The 17,969-nt window shown below is 59.6% G+C and overlaps 1 protein-coding gene across 7 annotated transcripts; it reads left to right on the plus strand.

Moving 5' to 3' along the window:
* The first annotated feature begins 9,660 nt into the window (after nucleotides 1–9,660).
* Ssbp4 (single stranded DNA binding protein 4) lies at nucleotides 9,661–17,960 on the plus strand. 7 transcript variants are annotated; one of them, XM_055618723.1, is made up of 17 exons: nucleotides 9,661–9,835; nucleotides 12,624–12,672; nucleotides 13,192–13,264; nucleotides 13,342–13,451; nucleotides 13,531–13,615; nucleotides 15,241–15,330; nucleotides 15,710–15,769; nucleotides 15,860–15,929; nucleotides 16,043–16,113; nucleotides 16,192–16,262; nucleotides 16,468–16,513; nucleotides 16,603–16,638; nucleotides 16,726–16,780; nucleotides 16,859–17,086; nucleotides 17,226–17,254; nucleotides 17,334–17,557; nucleotides 17,683–17,960. In XM_055618723.1, coding segments are annotated over exons 2-16 (1,236 nt in total). In that variant the 5' UTR covers nucleotides 9,661–9,835; nucleotides 12,624–12,670; the 3' UTR covers nucleotides 17,544–17,557; nucleotides 17,683–17,960. The 7 variants fall into 7 exon arrangements, with proteins under 7 accessions (XP_055474698.1, XP_055474692.1, XP_055474695.1 ...); XM_055618720.1 differs by lacking the exon at nucleotides 12,624–12,672 and having other exon boundaries at nucleotides 9,664–9,835; nucleotides 16,859–16,929; nucleotides 17,014–17,086; XM_055618722.1 differs by lacking the exon at nucleotides 12,624–12,672 and having other exon boundaries at nucleotides 9,667–9,835; nucleotides 13,390–13,451; nucleotides 16,859–16,929; nucleotides 17,014–17,086.
* Nucleotides 17,961–17,969: the final 9 nt, after the last annotated feature.

Raw genomic sequence — 17,969 nt, forward strand, 5'->3', positions numbered from 1 at the left:
TCTCTGGGGTTTGTATGTAACCTTTTTGCTTTCCTGCAGCCTGCTGAAGGCCTTGCTACTCTGCAGGGGGTCTTTCTAATCAGGAATCTGTGAGCTCCTAATTTAGGAACTGCTGTTGCTCTCTTTTTAAGAAAAAGAACTAAGAAACTGTTCTATAGTTTTACTTTCTATGTAAGTTCTTGCTAGAATACTGTAAATTCTACCCCACATTGGGTGCCATATGTTGATGATTATTAATATTTAATGTTGATTTATCTTTTAGGTTTTTTTTTTTTTTTAAATTTAATTTACCTAGAGCACAGTGCTGGGCAATAATTACTTCATCCTAAACCTCCAAGCCCGCATAGCTTCCTCCCATTCAGATTTCCCACATTGTACTTGCTTTTCTCAGATCCCATTCATTTCTCCTGATGGCTCCCCATCCTCTCCTCTCAGATCTCTCCTCCCACTTGCTTCCTTCTCCTCTCCTCTGGACCAGGATATCCCACCCTATTCTCTCCATTGCTCAGCATTGGCTGGTTGTTTTATTGACAATACAGAGAACAAATGGTGGCATGTTTACACAAACTTGAGACAGGTGATGAGCATCACAATGCAATGTCCAGATTGAAACCAGATAGTGGGGGAGAGAAATCAGCATTTGAATGAACAAGGGTAAATTGTATACATTCCATAAGAACAGTATACCAACATTTCCCCCTTTAGGTCCAATGGTTGTTTTATGTGGTCGATGAGGGAAAATGACTGTAAGAGATTATAACTCTGTTCTGTCATGGCTTGTCTGTCAGTGACGACTAAACTATAACTCTGTTCTGTCGTGGCTTGTCAGTGATGACTAAACTTATGACCAGGAAGAAATTGAAACATTTCTGGGGACAGAAATGATAGAATCTATGTTTTGGAACAACATGCAAACATGAGTTCTGTATAAAATAAAGAAGCTTCCAGACTGCCAGTCAGTCAGGATGCAAGATTCCCTGCGCCCCTGTGCCTGGCTCACTCCACCCTCGCCTAGTCCTTATCTCCTCCTGGGGACCTGGCCATAGCCGGGGCTGGCCCCCATCAGCCCATCAACCAAACTTATGGTGTCCTTAGATACTAATTTAGTAGATTACAGAAATAAACTTTATTTAGCCCTGAGTTGATGTTCTCAAAGCTAATTAGATATTAAATAGCTAGGAACAGGCAGTGTTTGCCCATGCTGGTATACTATAGATAGGTATAGATAGAAGGTCTTTAAAAAGCTCAGAGGTCTACTAACATGGTTTTTAAACATGTTTTAATATTAAAAGGATTTTTTGTTTTGGGGGGGTTTGTTTTTTTTCTTGGGGGGAGCATGAGACATGTCAGTTCCTGGCAGCACACCCATAGTATTGCAAAGGAGCTCATGGGCACTGAAGACCCTCCAGAAGAAGGTTGCTTCAAATGTGGCAACACTGGCCACCGGGCAAGGAGCTGCCCTTATCTTCACTGCCGACAGCATGATGGCCAAGCTGTGGATAGGCAGGGCATGCAGAAAGACGCATGGCAAGACAAGGCAGGCAGTCCTTAACAGTTACTCCTGTGCAGATAAGCCTGTCAGATATTCTGGGCCTGCAGGCCAGAGATGATGCTGTAATGTTGCAGAGGAATCTTGGTGACTGTTTAGGTGGCCAGCGGTCTCTAACATGGCTTAGTTTTCGTTTACGCAGGTCGCTGTGAAGACTAGCTATAGTCTCACAATTAAGCTTAAGTTATTTGGGATTTTTTTTTTCAAGACAGGGTTTCTCTGTGTAGCCTTGGCTGTCCTGGACTTGCTTTTTAGACCAGACTAGCCTTGAACTCAGAGAGATCCACCTGCTTTGCCTCCCTGAGTGCTGGGATTACAGGTGTGTGCCACCACTCCTGGTTGAAGTTGTTTAGGTAAATGTTTTAAGGTCTGAAAATGTGTTTTTATGTTGATATGATAAGTACAAGTTATAGTGGAAAATGATTTAAGTACAGAACTTTAAGCTCACCAAGATAGGCTAGATAGTGGAGTACTTTCTCCAAAGTGGTTAAATACTAATGGACTAGATGTAACAGGATCTTTTGTTTGTTTGTTTTTCAAGACAGGGTTTCTCTGTGTAGCCTTGACTGGCCTGGACTCACTTTGTAGATGTGGCTGGCCTGAACTCACAAAGATATGCCTGCCTTTGTCTCCTGAGTGATGGGATTACAGCTGTGAAAACAAAAATTTATTTGCCTGTTTCAGAAGATTGCTGCCTCTGTCTGCTAGACTATGCCTAGTCCTGCAAGTTTCTACCTCCATGAAATCTAATCTAGGTACCGAGACTTACTGCGTAAGCAGCTCACCCTTTCTTGTTCTTACTGGGTCAATTTAGCTCTTCTGGCTCAAACTCCTCTCCAAACTGATTCATTCAATCTGGCTTTTGTCTCTGAATTGCTCTTCTTGGCCTCAAACTAACTCCAGCAATCTGCTCTACTCTCCTGGCTCCTTCTCATTCCCTGGCTTGTTCGGCTTTCAACCTCTCTCTGTAAAATTTCCTGGTAAAACTGTCTGCTCTCTCTCTCTCATTCCCTTAAGTAGCTTGTCTTTCCTCCCTGTTCTCGTGACAGTTGGGAGTTTCCTAGTTTGTCAAATCTTCTCTGACTAGTCATTTATTTGTTCTGCCACTCAACTAGCCATCACTTTAAAACATGGCTGCTTCCTTCTACAAACTAACTTTACCTTCATTGTTTGGGATTAAAGGTGTGTCCCACCAAGCCTGGACCTAAGCTTTTCTTTCCCTGAAACTTGCTCTATACCAGGCTGGCCTGGAACTCAGAGATCTGCTGCCTGTGCCTCCTGGATTAAAGGCATGTTTATATTCCAGCCGGATCACACAGACCTAGAAGATCTTTGAATGTGATCTCTTGCCAGAGTAGTCATATTATGAATTAAAATTCCTCTATAACTAGATGTTATGCATGTAATTCTTACATGATAGTTTTTATAGTTGTTCTTATTGAATATAATTTATTGATAGAGAAAGAGCCTTTTATTGGGCCAAAAGAGGAAGACGCAGGGTAATATCGTTGTGCACTGTGGAAAGCGTGTCTCTGGCCAGACCTTGGTATTGTTTGTTATTCTTTTGCTGCACGATATTTTGTAAACATATACTCCCCTGACCTCCAATTGGTTTAAGAAAGAGCTGAACAGCCTGTAACAAGGGAAGGAAAGGGAGGCAGGACTTCCGGGAGAGATAAGAATTCTGAGAAGGAATCCGAGGAGGAATAGTCACCTGCTGGACTCTGGAAGAAACAAGTGACAGGACTAGGGCTGAGAGGTAACGGGGCCACTTGGCAGAAAGAGGATTAATATAAAGGGGTTAGTTTAAGATAAGTTGGGCACAAGCTGAAGCTAAGGCCAAACTTCCATAATTAATAAAAAGGCTCTTTATTGTGTCATTATTTAAAGTGTCATTATTGGGAGCTGGTGGTCCAAAGAAAGTCCCATTTTAGGGACACCCCCAAATCTCCAATGATTCTCAGACACCCTTGAAGCTTTCAGAAATATTGGGAGATTCCCCCAACCTCTGCAAGATGCTAGCAACACAGATGCAGGCGCTCACGTGTGGGTACACACACACACACACACACACACACACACACACACACACACCTATCCTCCCAAGACCCTTGCAGATGGTGATAGAGATCGACTGAGCCCTCAGCACCGAGCCTCCTGTCCCAGTGTCCCTTCAGCCCCTGTACTGGAGCAGCCTGTGTCGCCCGGTTCCCTGTGATGGTTCCAGGGACCACGAGGAGTCTGCCATGGGCACACTTCGTTCTTTTCCACAGGAAGGGGCTGGCTGTGGGCCAGGCTGCTGACCAAGCAAAGACCAGGGGGTGGGCTGGGTGCCTGGGGACCCTGAGAGTCAGTCACTGATGAGGGTGACACCGACACACTCTGGCTGCGTTCGCGTCTGAGACCTGCAAACCCCGTGTCTAGTGCCCAAGGAAATTAGAGGTAAATTGATTTTTACGTGTTCAGACAGTGTAGCTTAGATCGCCCTGGAACTGTCGTCCTCCTGCCTCTGCGTCACCAGTGCTGGGGTAGCAGGGCCTGCGCTGCCGCCCATGGGGAAGTCTGTGAGCCCAGACGGCCTCGTGCTCCCAAAGAAGCCCTGGGAAAGCAGGGACAGCAGGCTCTCCCCAACGGAAGTGGCCTGCGGCTGCGGCCCGCCCAGGCTGGGAGTGGGTGTGTTTGCAGCCGGGTGACCTAGGTGTCTGCTCGGCCAGGCCTCGCCTGAATCCCCCGTTTAATGCGAGTCTCAGTCATGCCCCAGAGCCTAATCCTGGGCATTCTGTGTCTCAGTCGACAGAACCCATCTCTACGGAAGAGACCGTGTGTGCTCTGTGAAGACTTCCAAGGCAAACGCGCCCAAAGCTTTGCTCTACAAGAGACTGGGTTAATTATCATCAGAATTTTTTCCCCCAAAATTGTGCTTAAATAAGGCTACAATCAACTGCCCTGGGCCAGGCCCCAGCGATTGAGGTGGGCTTCCCTTCTCGCCTCACAAGGGTCATTTCCCGGCCAGCTCCGGTGTTTGCAGAGGCCCTCAGAATTTGAAGAGCCATTTGTGGGGAAATGCGGCATGACCGAAGCCGGGTGTATACCATAGCGCACCCCGACAGCGCTGCGTTTTGGTGTGGGAGTCCGTGGGATTGCTGACGGAAGGCTGGAGGACAGCCCTGACCAGCCGGAGCATGCGCACACCCGACGGCAGCTTACACGGGCCAGCCTGGGCTACACGAGGAGCCTGGGCTCCCAGGGAGGGGCTGAGGGCGCCGCGCAGGGTGCAGCCACACATCGCCTTCATTTCACAGACGGGGAAACTGAGGTCTAGACTCAGAGGTCCGGATCGCAGCTGTGCGGACACTGCTGCCTGGGTTCACGGAGGATCGTGGATGCGGGACCGGAAGCTTTTAGCGTGGGTTCGTGCGCGCTTGAGGGCTGGCCTGGACCTCAGCGACCCATCTGCACTGTGAGTGCGCGATCACCGAGCTGTCCAGACGCCGGGAAGTAAGGCCTTTCGTCATTTATGTCCAGTGGCCCGAGCCTTTCCAAAAAGACTTTAAAAACTTGTATGTGTGAGCGTGTGCGTGTCCCAGGAGGCCAGAAGAGCGAGTCCAATCCCCTGCCGTAGCCGCGAGTCTGCAGAGCAGGTGTGGGAAGGGACTTGCGGCCGGACCACGTGAGCGACGCTGTTAAAGGCTGCGCATTCTCTCCCGAGCCTTTGGCTTAGTGCTCTGAGCTCCCTGTTTGCGGGGGCGAAAGGATTCACCTGTCAGTTGCGTACAGGATGACTGGTTATTCAGGGGCCCTCGTAGCTTTTGATAATTAGGACCCATCTCCTCGCAGTTACTGCAGGTCTAACCAGTCGGCAGAATGTGCAAAGTGGGGGCCCTGTCCCCAGCGATGGTTAGCAGGCGTGGTGCTGGGGGTGGGGTCCAGGGCCTGGTGCATGCTGGGCAAGCAATGTACCACCAGAGCCACACACCGAGCCTAGGTTTTGTGTTCACCTCCGGAAAGAGTGAACTTTTTTTTTTTTTTTTTTTTTTTTAAACAGGGTTTCTTTGTGTAGCCCTGGCTGTTTTGGAACTTGCTCTGTAAACCAGGCTGGCCTCCGTCTCAGAGAGATCTCCCTGCCCCTTGGAATATTCATTGAACACCTAACGGACACAGCAAAATCTTCACCATTGGGCTGAGGGCAATGCAGTGATGGTAAACCGCTAGCTTTCATTTTCTTTTACCTGCATTGGTGTTTTGCTTGTGTGCATGTCTGTGTGAGGGTGGCAGACCCCCTGGAGCCCGAGTTACAGTGAAGATCCAGCCGGTCTGTCTTACAGAGAAGATAAACCAGGCTCTGCTGTTATGGTTAAACCTCTGTGCCTCAAGGACTGCGCCATGTCCCATCTGTGACCTTAACTACAGATGCTTCTGTACTGCCTGTTCCCGGAATGGCAGCGGCGTCTTTGCTTCAAAAGGTCGTTTATAAGCATCTTGAGGGCCTCCCCTTGGGTCGCACGGTTAGATGGTCGCCTGTGGCTGCCCAGTTTCCGGCGCCTTTCAGCCGTGTCTTTTTGCAAGAGCCCGTGGAGGGCCTTATGTCCTGCTTCGAACCCCCCCTGCCCCTGGGCTCTGAAAGCTGTGTGTCCCTCACGTCAGTGCTGACCTCTCCAATCTCGGCTTCTGGGGGGCGGAGGCGGCCCGTGTACATGAGTGAAGAACCTTACTTTAATGAGGGTGGCCATGATGAATTGTTACCGTCTTTCTCCTCCCATCCCTTTAGGACTAACAACCTTTGTGAGCGGTCACGTGGGCGCTAAGCCTTGAACCAGGGTCCTCCGGAGGAGCAGGCGGCGCTCCTATCAGCGGAGCGCCCACAAAACAGCTAATTAAGCCGGGCCTGTGACCCCAGCCCTGAGGGCGAGTTCCGGGCACCTACACAAGCCCTCGGACTTTGCCCTCTGCGGTGAGATAATTCAATGAGTAAAAATGTTAGTGCTACTTGGAAGCCCTGACCGACTCTGCGCCAGGCCACGGGTCACCCCGTACCCTGGACTAGGGAATCTGCTGCCACCGAGTGGCCGCATCTGGAACCACAGCCCATGGCTGTTTGGAGGGCGCTTGATGGCGGGGCAGGAGAAGGGGGTGCTGGCTCATTCGCTCAGCAAGCACTTAGTTCTTACAGACGAGAGCTGTGAAGGCGCCACGCATTACCAGCACCCCCCAAGTGAGGCCCGTGTCTTTGGTGCCTGCTGCGCATCCTCAGGCCGGTGCTTCGTCACTCTGAGCCTGCTCTTTCCTCTGCAGACGAACCAGCCAGTGGGAGGAAGGAGCCAGCAAAAGATGAAGCCCGGTGTTTGGAGCAGAGTTGGGCATCGAGGTGGGGTGCGGCTGGACGACGGGCCCGGTGCTGCGGGCACCCGCACACACCAGAACAGCCCCGTCCCGCAGTGAGCCAAGCATTGCGCGGCTCAGGAGTCCTCAAGGGCGGGCGGAGAGCTGGGCGGCCGGCGGGACTGCCCTCGGGGGTCAGGCAGCACCCCTATTTTGGGAACCCTGGACCCCGAGAGGCTGAGGCCGCCCCCAGGACCCCTTCCTCCTCCACCCCAGGCCCCAGCGCAGCCCGAGCTCGCCGCGTGCGCCAGCTGCGGCTGCTCCCTTCCCGGTGTTGTTTGGGTTTTAATTTTCGTGTTGCACTTAGAAAATTACCCATAATTGCAGCTGCGGAGAGGAAGCAGTCTCCCAGCGCAGCCGCGCTCCAGCTGTGCCGCCTCCTACGCACAGCTGGGCGGGGCTGCAGCGCCCGCCGCCGCTCCGGTTCCCCGCGCCGGGGCCGGGGGGGCGGGGCGCCAGCCGTCACGACAGCGTGACCACCAAGGCGTTTCGGGACCTCTCGAAGGGGCAGGGAAGACCTGGGGGACGGGGCACAGGAGGAGGCTAGAGGCGGCGGGGAGGGTGGAGTGGCAGGAGGGAGGAAGGCCCGCAGTTCTCGTGCCCGCCACGCGGGGGCGCGGCGGAGCCGGCCTCTCCGCTGGAGAGGGCGGTCACGGGTTGGGCTTTGGAGGACAGGGGTGTCATTCGCGGAGCCCGAGCCGCCTGGCGGACTGGTTCCTACCGCGCGCACGCGAGGGGAGCAGGCGAGGGGCCTCTCAAGCGCCGTCCACCCGTTAGTCCAGGCCCGGGGCCGGATGGGCGGACTGGAGGGAATCACTTCCTTTTAGTGGACGTTTCCTTCCAGTCTCTGCGGGGGGGCACTCGAGCCACTGTACGAGGGCGGTCACAAGATTAGTCAACAGTGTCCGCCCGCGGGGCCGGCGGCTGGAACTCAGGCCATCTCGCGGGCCCAAGGGACTTGTTCTCCGAGGCCCGCACCAGCCTCCCGTGGTGGTTTTGGAAATAAATCTCTCCCACGCGGGTGCTTCTGCCCTTAACCTCGCGTGTGCCCCAGACCCTTTGCACTGGCTGTGACTTCTCTGCGCACCCCTTCCCCGTCCTTCAGCGCCAACCCTTTCTCTTCCCTTCCTCTCCCTCACGTGGGCGGGCCCCCGCCTGTGCCCAAACTGGGTGTGCGTCCTGGGTGCTAGCTCCCCCGACTTTCCTAGCCGCGTTTGGGAGCGCCTCTGTTGCCATGGCGACGGTGCAGCGGCTCCCACCCGCAGAGCCTCTCCTCGCGGCCCTCAGGGCTGCGGGCGCCCCCGCCTCCTCTCCCTCCTCCCCGCGTCCGCCCCCGCCCTCCTCCGTAGCCCGCCGAGCCGCCGCCGCCCGGCCCCTCCCTCCCTCCCTGCCTCCCTCCCTCCGGCCAGCCTTCCCTGGCGGACACTTCTCTCCGCGTGTGGCGAAGTTTCCCCACTGGGCCCCCGGTAGACAGCAGGCGCTCAATAAATAGTTCGGGGGTGGGCGACGACACAGGGTCAAAGATCTGTGGCTGAGGGAGCGGAAACCCGGAGTCTTGGGCAGCTCCAGGCTTTGGGGACACAGAGGGGGGTGGAAGGCCGCGCGCGGAGCACCCCGCGCCCCTCCCGCGCCTCATGCTCGCTGGCCCCGGCGCCCCGACGGCCTCCCCGGCGCCGCAGCGGCCGGGCCGCGGGGGAGAGGGGCTGGGGGAGGGGCGGCCGGCAGGAAATGGGAGGCCGCGTCCGCCCAGCCTGCGGGGGGAGGCGCCGGGCCTGCCCGAGCTCGGGGCCTCCGCCGCTCTGCTCCCCCGGCCGGCGGGGCTGCAGGCACCGCGCCCGCGCGCCCCCAGGAAACCCGAGCCTGTGGCGGCGCCGCGCGGGGCTCCGGGGCGGACGGCCCGGTGGGGCCGGCGAGCTCTCCCCCCGGCGCCCACGCTCCGCGGCCCCGCGTGCCCCCGTGTCTCTGTAGGCAGGAGGCGGAGGACTACCAGTTGAGGGAGACTGCCCTAGGGACAGGGACTGGAGTCAGTCCGGTCTGCGTGAGCCGCTTGTTTCGCTCCGACTTTGAGATAGCGGCTCACGGTGTCTTTGGCTGTCCTGGAACAGGCTGTCCCTGAACTCAGAGACCCTCCTGCCTCTGCCTCCCGAGTGAAGAGACAGTGTTTCAGAAACAAACAAAATGCAGTTGGTCTGTGCACAAAACCCGGGTTCCACGCTCAGAGGCCTGTCCTCCAGCAGCGGGAGGCCGAGGCAGGAGGGTCAGAAAGTCAAGGTCATCCTCCGCTGTTCCTGACTTCGAGGCTCCCCTGTGCTGCATGGACCCCTCAAAAGAAAAAGGTGGGGTCCGCACAGCTGGCAGCGCTGCCTCTGGCGCGCAGTGTGTCCTGGGCGCGTGCACGGTGAGCCCAGAAGACCGGTGCGTGGCCGGAGTCGAAGCCCAGCGACGCACAGCCCAGCCCCGCAGCCGAGGTGGGCCGGGAGCCCGCCGTCAGCCTCCAAGCCTCAGCTTCGCGATTGCAGGAAGGCAACTGCTGGAGCGTGCCGCCGGCGTGGGGTGTCTCCGCGGGGGGGGGGTACGGTCGGGGCTGCTGAGCGGCGCCGGCCTGCTGGTGGGCAGTGCCGCCCCCGCGGGCTCTGCGCGTGCGCGCTCCCAGCGCGGGGCCCACCCGCGCGCTCGCCGTCGCCGCTTTAAGAGCGGCGGGAACGCGCGGTGGCGGTGGCGCGCTTCCCGGAACAGCCCGCGGAGGGCAGCGCGGCGAGAACCCACCCGCGGCCGCAGCTCCCGCGCGGACATGGCCGCGGGGCCCCGGGCGCGGGCGGCGATGGCCACGCGCGCCTGACAGGTGCGGAGCATGTACGGCAAGGCGGGCAAGGGCTGCGCGCCCTCGGACGGCCAAGCGCGGGAGAAGTGAGTGCGCGGCGCGGGGGCCACGCGGGACCGGGGGCCTGGGGTCACGCGAGACCAGAGGGTGCGGAGGCTCGGGGGGACGCGCGACATCCGTAGGGCTCGTGGAGTTACCGGAGAGCAGAATGGTGCGGGATTTCAGGGGTACACACGAGACCAAGGGGCTCACGGGGTCACGCGGGACCAGAAGGGTGTGTGATGGGCGTGCGAGACATGAGGGTGCGTTGGGGTCACGGAAGACACAAAGGGCAGAATATATTAGGGTCCTTGAGTTCCAGGGGTTCAGGGTCACGTGAGATACAGAGGGTATGAGCATGAGGTTGCAGCTGAGAAATCCAAGGGGCCCTGGGGTCTCAGGATACCTGAGGGGACAGGAGATCAGGGGGTCAGACAAGACCTGAGGAGGTGCTGTGGTCGCTCGGCAGTTGTTTGGGGTGCGAGGTCGGGACTGAGGTGTAAGCAGTCCTTGGTGTGGCGGAGGGCAGAAGGACGTGGGATTGGAGCGGTCACAGGCGGCCCAGGGCAGGCACAGCGTCCGAGGGGTGCGGGGCCCCGGGGCTTTTGGGGCACACAGACCTGACAAGGTGTGTGCCCTAAGGGTGTGCCGGGAGACCGTGGGGCCCATTCCCACCCACACAAGCCCGAAGCTTGAGATTTGAAACGGGAACGTGGGGTCCATTGTGGCTGAAGGTTTGAGGAGATTGCACGTGAGGTGTTGGGGTTCCGAGATGGTGAGGTTTGCATGGACACATGTGACCCAAGCTAGACACCACTGTCCATTGTGAGCAACGGGACAGCCTCAGGCTGGTGTCTGACCACGTGTGTCCGGCCGCCACCCAGGGGTCCCAGGTGAGGCAGCATGTTCTCGCTCGCACCACCCTGCGTTGAAGGCACCCGCCGGGGCTGACCTTCCTTCCCTGGGTGGCTGTGCACGTGGGTGAGGATGGGAGCATTGGAAGTGTGCTGGGACCCAACACTCAAATTTGAAGTGTGACTGTGGAGGCCAGGCTTGTGGGAAAGCCTGCGAGGACACACGCAGGCTGCCCAGCGCAGTTCTGGGTATGGGATCACCTGGCCCAGCATGGTCACTGGGTCGCCCTGTGAGGCTGGCCCCTCAGGCCTCCCCTGCTGGGCTGCAGTTAGGCCTCATTTGTGGTCAGGAAACTCACTGGCTCCTGCCATTGGGCTGGTGCCCATGTGGGAAGCAAGGGCTGGCTGGCTGGCTCCCCGGAGCCCCGACCCGTTCGTTGAGTCCCCAGCCTGGGAATGGTTCACATAGTCAGCCTGTGCTAAGTAGGGGCGGGTATGAGGACTTGGGGTAACAGAGAGGAAGCTCCCTCCAGGAAGCAGGAATCCCGTCATGCAGCAAGGCACAGCAGGCACCTCAGGTTAGGCTGGGAAGGGGGCAGAGGGGTAGAGTGAAGAGGGTGTGTGGCAAAGGCCTGTGGTAGGAGCGGGCAGGGAGCAGGGCTGGCCACTGATTGGCAGAAGTCCTGAGACTAGTGTGGCTGCAGGGAGGCCAAAGCAGGAGGATCTCCCGTCCAAGTCCAGCTACTTAGCAAGACCTAGTCTGAGTGCATATTTGGGACTCACCACGAAGCAAAGTCAGGGAGCGGGGCTTGCGGGAGGCCTGGTGGGAGCCGATCCTGGCAGATGAGGCCCCCAGACCCAGGCCTCTTCTCAGCACTATGCTGAAGTGGTGTTGTCCCCACAGAGAGGGTAGGCCGGTGGCCCTGCCTCAGTTCCCAGCCCCACTGTCTCAATTACTGGCTGGTCAGCCTTGCTTTTCTCTTGTGAGAAGTGGGTTGAGGGGTCATCCTGCCTGTACCTAGGCCTCACCAGCTGTGGCCTCCACCTTCCTGGCCATCTTGTACTCTGTCCTCTGTCCCCTCAGGGACTAGTAGTGCCTTGGAGTCCTGCATGTCTAGGCCTGAGCAGCCAGCTGCAGGGATGGGCAGTGCTTGCTTGCTGCCCACCCGGCTGTGGAGGGCCTGCATTTGGGTGGTGAGGAGAAGGCTGGCGCCTCAGTGGAGCTTGTAGAAGTCGGGGTGTGTGAGTGTTGACATGCACGAGCCCATCTGGGGCTGCCCAGCCGCTGAGGTGGCTCTCTGGACAGCCACCTTCCCCTGGACAGGGTGACAGCGTCACTAGAAAGCTGTGGCAGGACTGGCGACAAGTTAGATGGTGAGTGGAGTGCCAGCTGGACTGTTGGCTCCCAGCAGGCTGTCTGAGGGGTGCTGGCAGGGGTGGCCTGCACAGTAATTTCCCATAATTATGGTGGCAGTGGCGGTGATGTTTTGGGCCACAGGAGCCAGCTAGCGGGCTGTCTGAGCTGCCCAGCCTGGGGTTTTGCTCCAAGCCACTCAGCCCCTCTAGCAGGAAGGGCTTGGCGTGTGCCCTGGCCTCTCATAGTCCCTCTGTGTGCTTGCTTTCTGCTGCAGGGGAACTGGGGCCTCTGAGGAGCTGGCTGACCCAGGACAGTGAGTCAGTGGGTGGGGTCTCAGGAGCTATGTCTGTCTCCCTCCCCCTCTCGCCTCCCCACTCACCCCCTGCTGTCAGAGACAATAGGATGAGTGGGGCATGGGCAGAGTTGGGTATGGCAGGAACACCTCAGACCCTTGACCCTGGAGTTGAGAGGCACAGGCCTGGGCAGAGGCCCTGGGGCAGGGGATAGCCAAGGGAGGAGTTCAGACACTGGAGTGCAGCTGCGGGGTAAGGGGCTCGGATCTGAGCCGTGATGGGAGAAGGGACAGGAGCGCGCTGGAGACCTGGCTTTGCTGTCTCCTTCTAGCCTTCCTTTTTGGACTGCTGGGGCAGTGGGGCACCCAGAAGACACATATGTAAGTCACAGGGGCCAGCGCCCAGTGAGGGGGTGACCCTGGCCATGGCAGCTGCTGTGGAGGGAGGCTGGCCGGTGGGATGGCCTAGCCCACCATGTTGACCCACGGAGCAGGGGGTTTGCAGAAGGCTCCGCCACAGCATTGGTGGTGAGGGCGGCGGCCCCCCGGGGGGTGGCGGTTACTGTCAATCACACCTCTGCCTCTGCACTCACCACCCAGGAGGGGCCATTGGGTAGTCTACAGGAATAGAAGGTTATGGTTACCACTGGATAAGGAGAAAGATCAGGCCCTTGGGAGGGGCGTCTGGGTAGGGTATTGATGGATGTGTAGGAGTTGGCTGCCACAGATCAATGAGTTGAAGCTGTCTTCTGCGACTGGTGGTTCTAAGGATCTAGTACAGGGCAGTGAGTGAAGCTTTGTAGATTAGATGAAGTGCTGGGGGAGCCGCCCACAGCTTGGTGGGCCAGGCTTCACGGGGCCCTGTTGACAGCCTGAACCCGTTTGCCACCATGCCTGCAGGCTCGCGCTGTATGTCTATGAGTACCTGCTGCACATCGGGGCCCAGAAGTCAGCGCAGACCTTTCTGTCTGAGGTGAGTGAGCCTCTGTCCTCTCTGGTCCCCCAGCCCACCCCCGCCCCGCCCCGCGTTGGACAGCTTGTTCCTGGCAGGGTCGCTGGGTTCCTCCAGGGTGCCTGTCCTCACTGCCTCCCCCACAGATCCGCTGGGAGAAGAACATCACCCTGGGTGAGCCTCCTGGCTTCCTGCACTCCTGGTGGTGGTATGTGCCTGAGCTGGGGGGAGGGGGGAGGGAGCTTTGGGGGTATGAGGGATCAATGTGTTCTCTCCGCTGCCCACAGCGTCTTCTGGGACCTGTATTGTGCGGCACCAGACCGCAGGGAAGCCTGTGAACACCCCAGCGAGGCCAAAGTCTTCCAGGACTACGTGAGTCTCCAGGGGCCTGGATTCTGGGCCACTTCATTTGTTCGTGTTTGTTTTGAGCCGGGGTCTGTGTGTAGCTCTGTAGACCAGGCTGGCCTCGAACTCACAGAGCTCCACCTGCCCCTGCCTCCTGAGTGCTGGGATGAAAGGCGTGCGTCATTATGCTCTTTATTATTTTTGAAAATAATTTTTATTTCATGCGTATGAGTGTTTTGCCTGCGTGTGTGCCTATGCGCCGCGTGGCGCCTGGTGCCTGTGGAGGCCGGAAGAGGACATCAGATCCCCCGGAACTGAGGTCACAGAGGCTTGTGAGCCGTGGCTCCTCTGGTAGAGCAGCCAGTGCTCTTAGCCCTCCTCCCCCCGCCAGCCATCTAGTCAGCCCCCTGGATTTTTTTGTTTTGTTTAAAACGGTCTCACTAAGTAGTCCTGGTTAGCCTGGAACTCCTATGTAGACCAGGCTGGCCTAGAACTCACAGAGGTCTCTTTGCCTCCGCCTCTGGGATGTAGGGTTAAAAGCGTAGCTACTCCCTGGTCTCAGTTTCCCTTTGGCAGAGTGGGCGCCAGACAGGCCCTGGTCCTCGCGCCCCGCCCCCGCCCGCCCCTCTCAGTGCCGGGGCGCAGGTTGCCATGGCAGCATGGGCGTCGGAGGGGCGGGGCCAGAGCAAGCAGGTCCTAGGCTCCGGTGCCTCCAGCCCGGACCTTGGCGTCTCCTGGAAACGCGAGCGCGCCCTGCCCGTCGTCATGGTAACGCGGGCGGGTGCCGGTGGTGCTGGGGGATGATTGACGGGGCGGGGGCGGGGAGAGTTCCCGCTCAGGCTGCCCTCCCGCAGTGCCGGTCTGGTCTGCTGTGAAGGGCTTGGGCATTGGGGATATGCCAGGTGTTGGGGGCTCTGGCCGTAATCATTGTGATTACAGTGATTGTGTGTGTGTGTGGGGGGCTTGCCAGTGCGCTGTCTCTGTGGGCTCCTGTCACTTATTCCCTGGAGCTAGACCAGAGTCTCAACTAGAGTCTTGCAGCGACCTCTGAGAGTGGCAAGACAAGGTTAGCAGGGACCTGGCTCTGAGCATTCCAGAGGTCAAGCCAGGAACCTCCAGCGTCATAAGCATTTCTCTGCTAGCCAGCTCCGCACCAGGGGCACGTGTCCACCGCCTGGGAAGACCATGAGATGAGTGGGTCGGCAGAAAGGGCCCCTTCTCCATCCCGACCCCAGGCTGGGCCTCTCTCCCCCTCCTGCTTCCTGCCCTGTGTCGCCAGCACGGGAGCAGGCAGCAGAGTGGCCTGGGAGGGCTCCCGGACTTGGCCTGTCAAGCCTGGTCCCTGACCACCGGAGTCCCTGTCCTCCCCCGGGGGCGCGTGCGCGGTGCAGGACCAGGAAGGAAGGGGCCCTTGCTCGGGACCGACGGCATGTATTTGGTTGTGGGTCGGCAGAGTGCCACCCTGCCCCCAGGACACAGGCCTGTCAGGTGAGGGGCCGCAGCGGTGTGGGGTGTGGCTGCTGGCCCCCCACCTCAGCCTCCCCTTTCTCTAGTCCAGCTTGACTGGTGACAGCGGCCCCCGGCTGTCTGCGGAGATGAAGAGAAAGTCACCGGCGTGGCTCTCCCCATCCTCGCATCTCCTCTCCTTGCAGAGCACAGCCGCAGCCCCCAGCCCTGTGATGGGCACCATGGCCCCGAATGACGCAATGGCGGCGGGTCCTCTGGCACCCGGCTTCTTTCAGGTATGGCTGCCTGGGGCTCCTTTGTCTCCATAGTTGAGGTAGGGTAGGCTGCAGGCTAGAATTCGGTGGAAGGGTTGTCACCACAGCGGGGTGAACATGCATGCACCTTGTCACACAGCCAGTGACGGCCGGGGGTCCGTGGACCCTCCATGCCGTCTCCTGCTACAGGCTGTGCCTCCGTTCTCTCCCAAGCCCTAGTGACGGCCCCGAGGCCAGGTAGTGGCCCTCACACAAGCTGGCACCTGTGCCAGCTGCCTGTGGTCTGCAGTCTGGCTCTGCAGCAGGGGGCTAGTAAGATTGGAGGCCCCCCTCCCCCGGCATAGTAAGAACAGGGTTTCTTACAAGTTGAAGGTTCCTGACTCCCATTTACCTCTTCCAGCCCTTCATGTCACCACGGTTCCCAGGGAGCGCCCGGTCAACCTTAAGGATGCCAGGCCAGGTGAGAGAGGGTGCTCAGAGCAAGGCTGCCAGGGGTGGGGGGCAGCGGGGGGGCGTGTCCCCCAACTCAGTGCCGTGCTCCACCCCACAGACTCCTGTCGGCCTCCCTGGCTCGCAGCCCCTCATCGCTGGTGCCATGGACCCCTCCCCCCGTGCACAGGGTGAGTGACGGACACTTCAGTGCTGTTCCACAGGACCCATCCGTCCTTGCAGCTTTGGTGTCCAAGCCTGGGAATGCCCAAGCCTGAGCACCCTTCCTTGTGTCTCTGCCCAGGGCACCCCAGCCTGGGAGGCCCGATGCAGAGGGTGACACCTCCGAGGGGCATGGCCAGTATTGGGGCCCAGGTAAGGGGTGGCCAACCCATTGGGGGACAGAGAGGCCATACCCTGGATTCCTTCTGTCTTGACGCTTTGCCTCAACAGGGGTACGGAGCTGGCATGCGGCCCCCACCCAGTTCCCTTGCCACCAGCCAGGCCCTGCCGTCCATGAACATGTAAGGCCCTGGGGTACGCTCAGGCTTGTGGTCACCCAGCTAGACCCACTGCTGAGGCAGGCTGTGTGTTCACCGACAACCTGAGCGTTGTTTATTCCACCGTTTAGAGGGTAAACTGAGGACAAAAGTGCCACTTAGCCCTAGGGAATGACGGGTTGCTGGGCCCAGAATGCCTGGCCTGCTGCAGCGCCCCCATCTCTTCCAGGGGTCCGGGGGTGCGTGGCCCGTGGGCCAGTCCCAGCAGTAACTCGGTGAGTGGCAGACAGGGTGACCTGGGGAAGGAGGGCTCGGGCTGGCTGCCTGCCACTGACTGCTCACAGCTGTCGCTGCCTGTTCCCAGATCCCGTACTCTTCCTCATCTCCAGGCAGCTACACGGTGAGTCCCTGCGGGGCCGTGGCGGGACCTGCAGGGTACGGGCTGGGGAAGCCCTGCCTCACGGTCGGTCCCCATGTCTCCATGCAGGGACCCGCAGGAGGCGGCGGTGCCCCCGGAACACCCATCATGCCCAGCCCTGGGGGTAAGGAGCATGCCGGTTGAGGTGGGCGGGGTCCCCCACTCCACACACCCACCCACGCAGCCTCTGCTGTCCCCCCAGACTCCACCAACTCCAGCGAGAACATGTACACCATCATGAACACCGTCGGGCCGGGCGCCGGCAGGGCGAACGTGAGTGGGGGCCGGTGCGCCTCGCCCGACGGGGACCCCGCGGGGGGCGGCCGGCCCGAGCCCCACGCTGCCCTGTGCCCGCAGTTCCCGCTCGGCCCTGAGGGCTCAATGGCCCCCATGAATACGATGGAGCCGCACCACGTGAACGGATCCCTGGGTGAGTGGCCGGGCGCCACCTGGCGGCGCGCGCGCCTTTCCGCCATGGGGAGGGGCGGCGCGGAGCCCCCGCCCCCACGATCTCGGGTGGGCGCTGGCGGAGCGCCGCGCCTCAACCTGCTTGCTGTCTCCTCCCGCAGGCTCGGGTGACGTGGACGGGCTGCCGAAGGTGAGGGCCTGCATGCTGGGGGGGCGGGGGCAGGTGGCCCGGGGCAGGGGACCCGCGCGCTGACCGGCGCCGCCCCCAGAGCTCCCCCGGCGCCGTGGGCGGCCTGAGCACCAACCCGGGGACCCCGCGCGACGACGGCGAGATGGCGGCCGCCGGGACCTTCCTGCACCCGTTCCCGAGCGAAAGCGTAAGCGCCTGCGTCGACTCCCCACCCGCGGCCGCGGCGGGCCGGAGGGGCCTGGCGGGCAGACCCCGGCGGGGCGGCCGCGGGGCCAGAGCAAGACCGTGACCGCGGCGGGCCAGGTGGGGGGGCGGCCGCGGCACCTTCCCTCCTCCCCACCCTTCCCGGGCTCTCCCTGTCCCCGGGAGGGCGGGCCCCAGCCCTGGCCCGAGCTGAGCAGCGCCCGCGCGACGCCCTCTCTCCGCAGTACTCCCCCCGGCACGACCATGAGCGTGTGATAGCCCTGGCCTGAGCCCAGTGCCCTGCTGGGAAGGTCCCGGGTCACGCCCCTGCCACCCGGACTCCTGGCCAGCCCAGCCTGGACGGCCGGCAGGGCCCCCACGAAGGACTTTCTCATTTTTCTAAACACACACACACAGAAACGCAAGGACCTCAGAAAAGTACGGGCCTTCCGACCTGTGTGCTGTCACGGGGCTGGGCCGGGGCCACTGCCAATAAACGCCATTCAGTTTTGTCTTTTTGGTACTGCTGGTG

The sequence above is a fragment of the Psammomys obesus genome, unplaced genomic scaffold (assembly GCF_907164565.1).
Source record: "Psammomys obesus unplaced genomic scaffold, mPsaObe1.curated_primary_1811, whole genome shotgun sequence".
Lineage (NCBI taxonomy): Eukaryota > Metazoa > Chordata > Mammalia > Rodentia > Muridae > Psammomys > Psammomys obesus.

Excerpts from the sequence above, each read along its gene's own strand:
- Ssbp4 (XM_055618717.1), top strand. The coding sequence starts at position 9,780 with ATGTACGGCAAGGCGGGCAAGGGCTGCGCGCCCTCGGACGGCCAAGCG. Across the intron at positions 15,930-16,042 it reads CCCCTCCCCCCGTGCACAGG|GGCACCCCAGCCTGGGAGGC; the intron begins GTGAGTGACGGA and ends GTCTCTGCCCAG. Across the intron at positions 16,263-16,467 it reads GCCCTGCCGTCCATGAACAT|GGGTCCGGGGGTGCGTGGCC; the intron begins GTAAGGCCCTGG and ends CATCTCTTCCAG.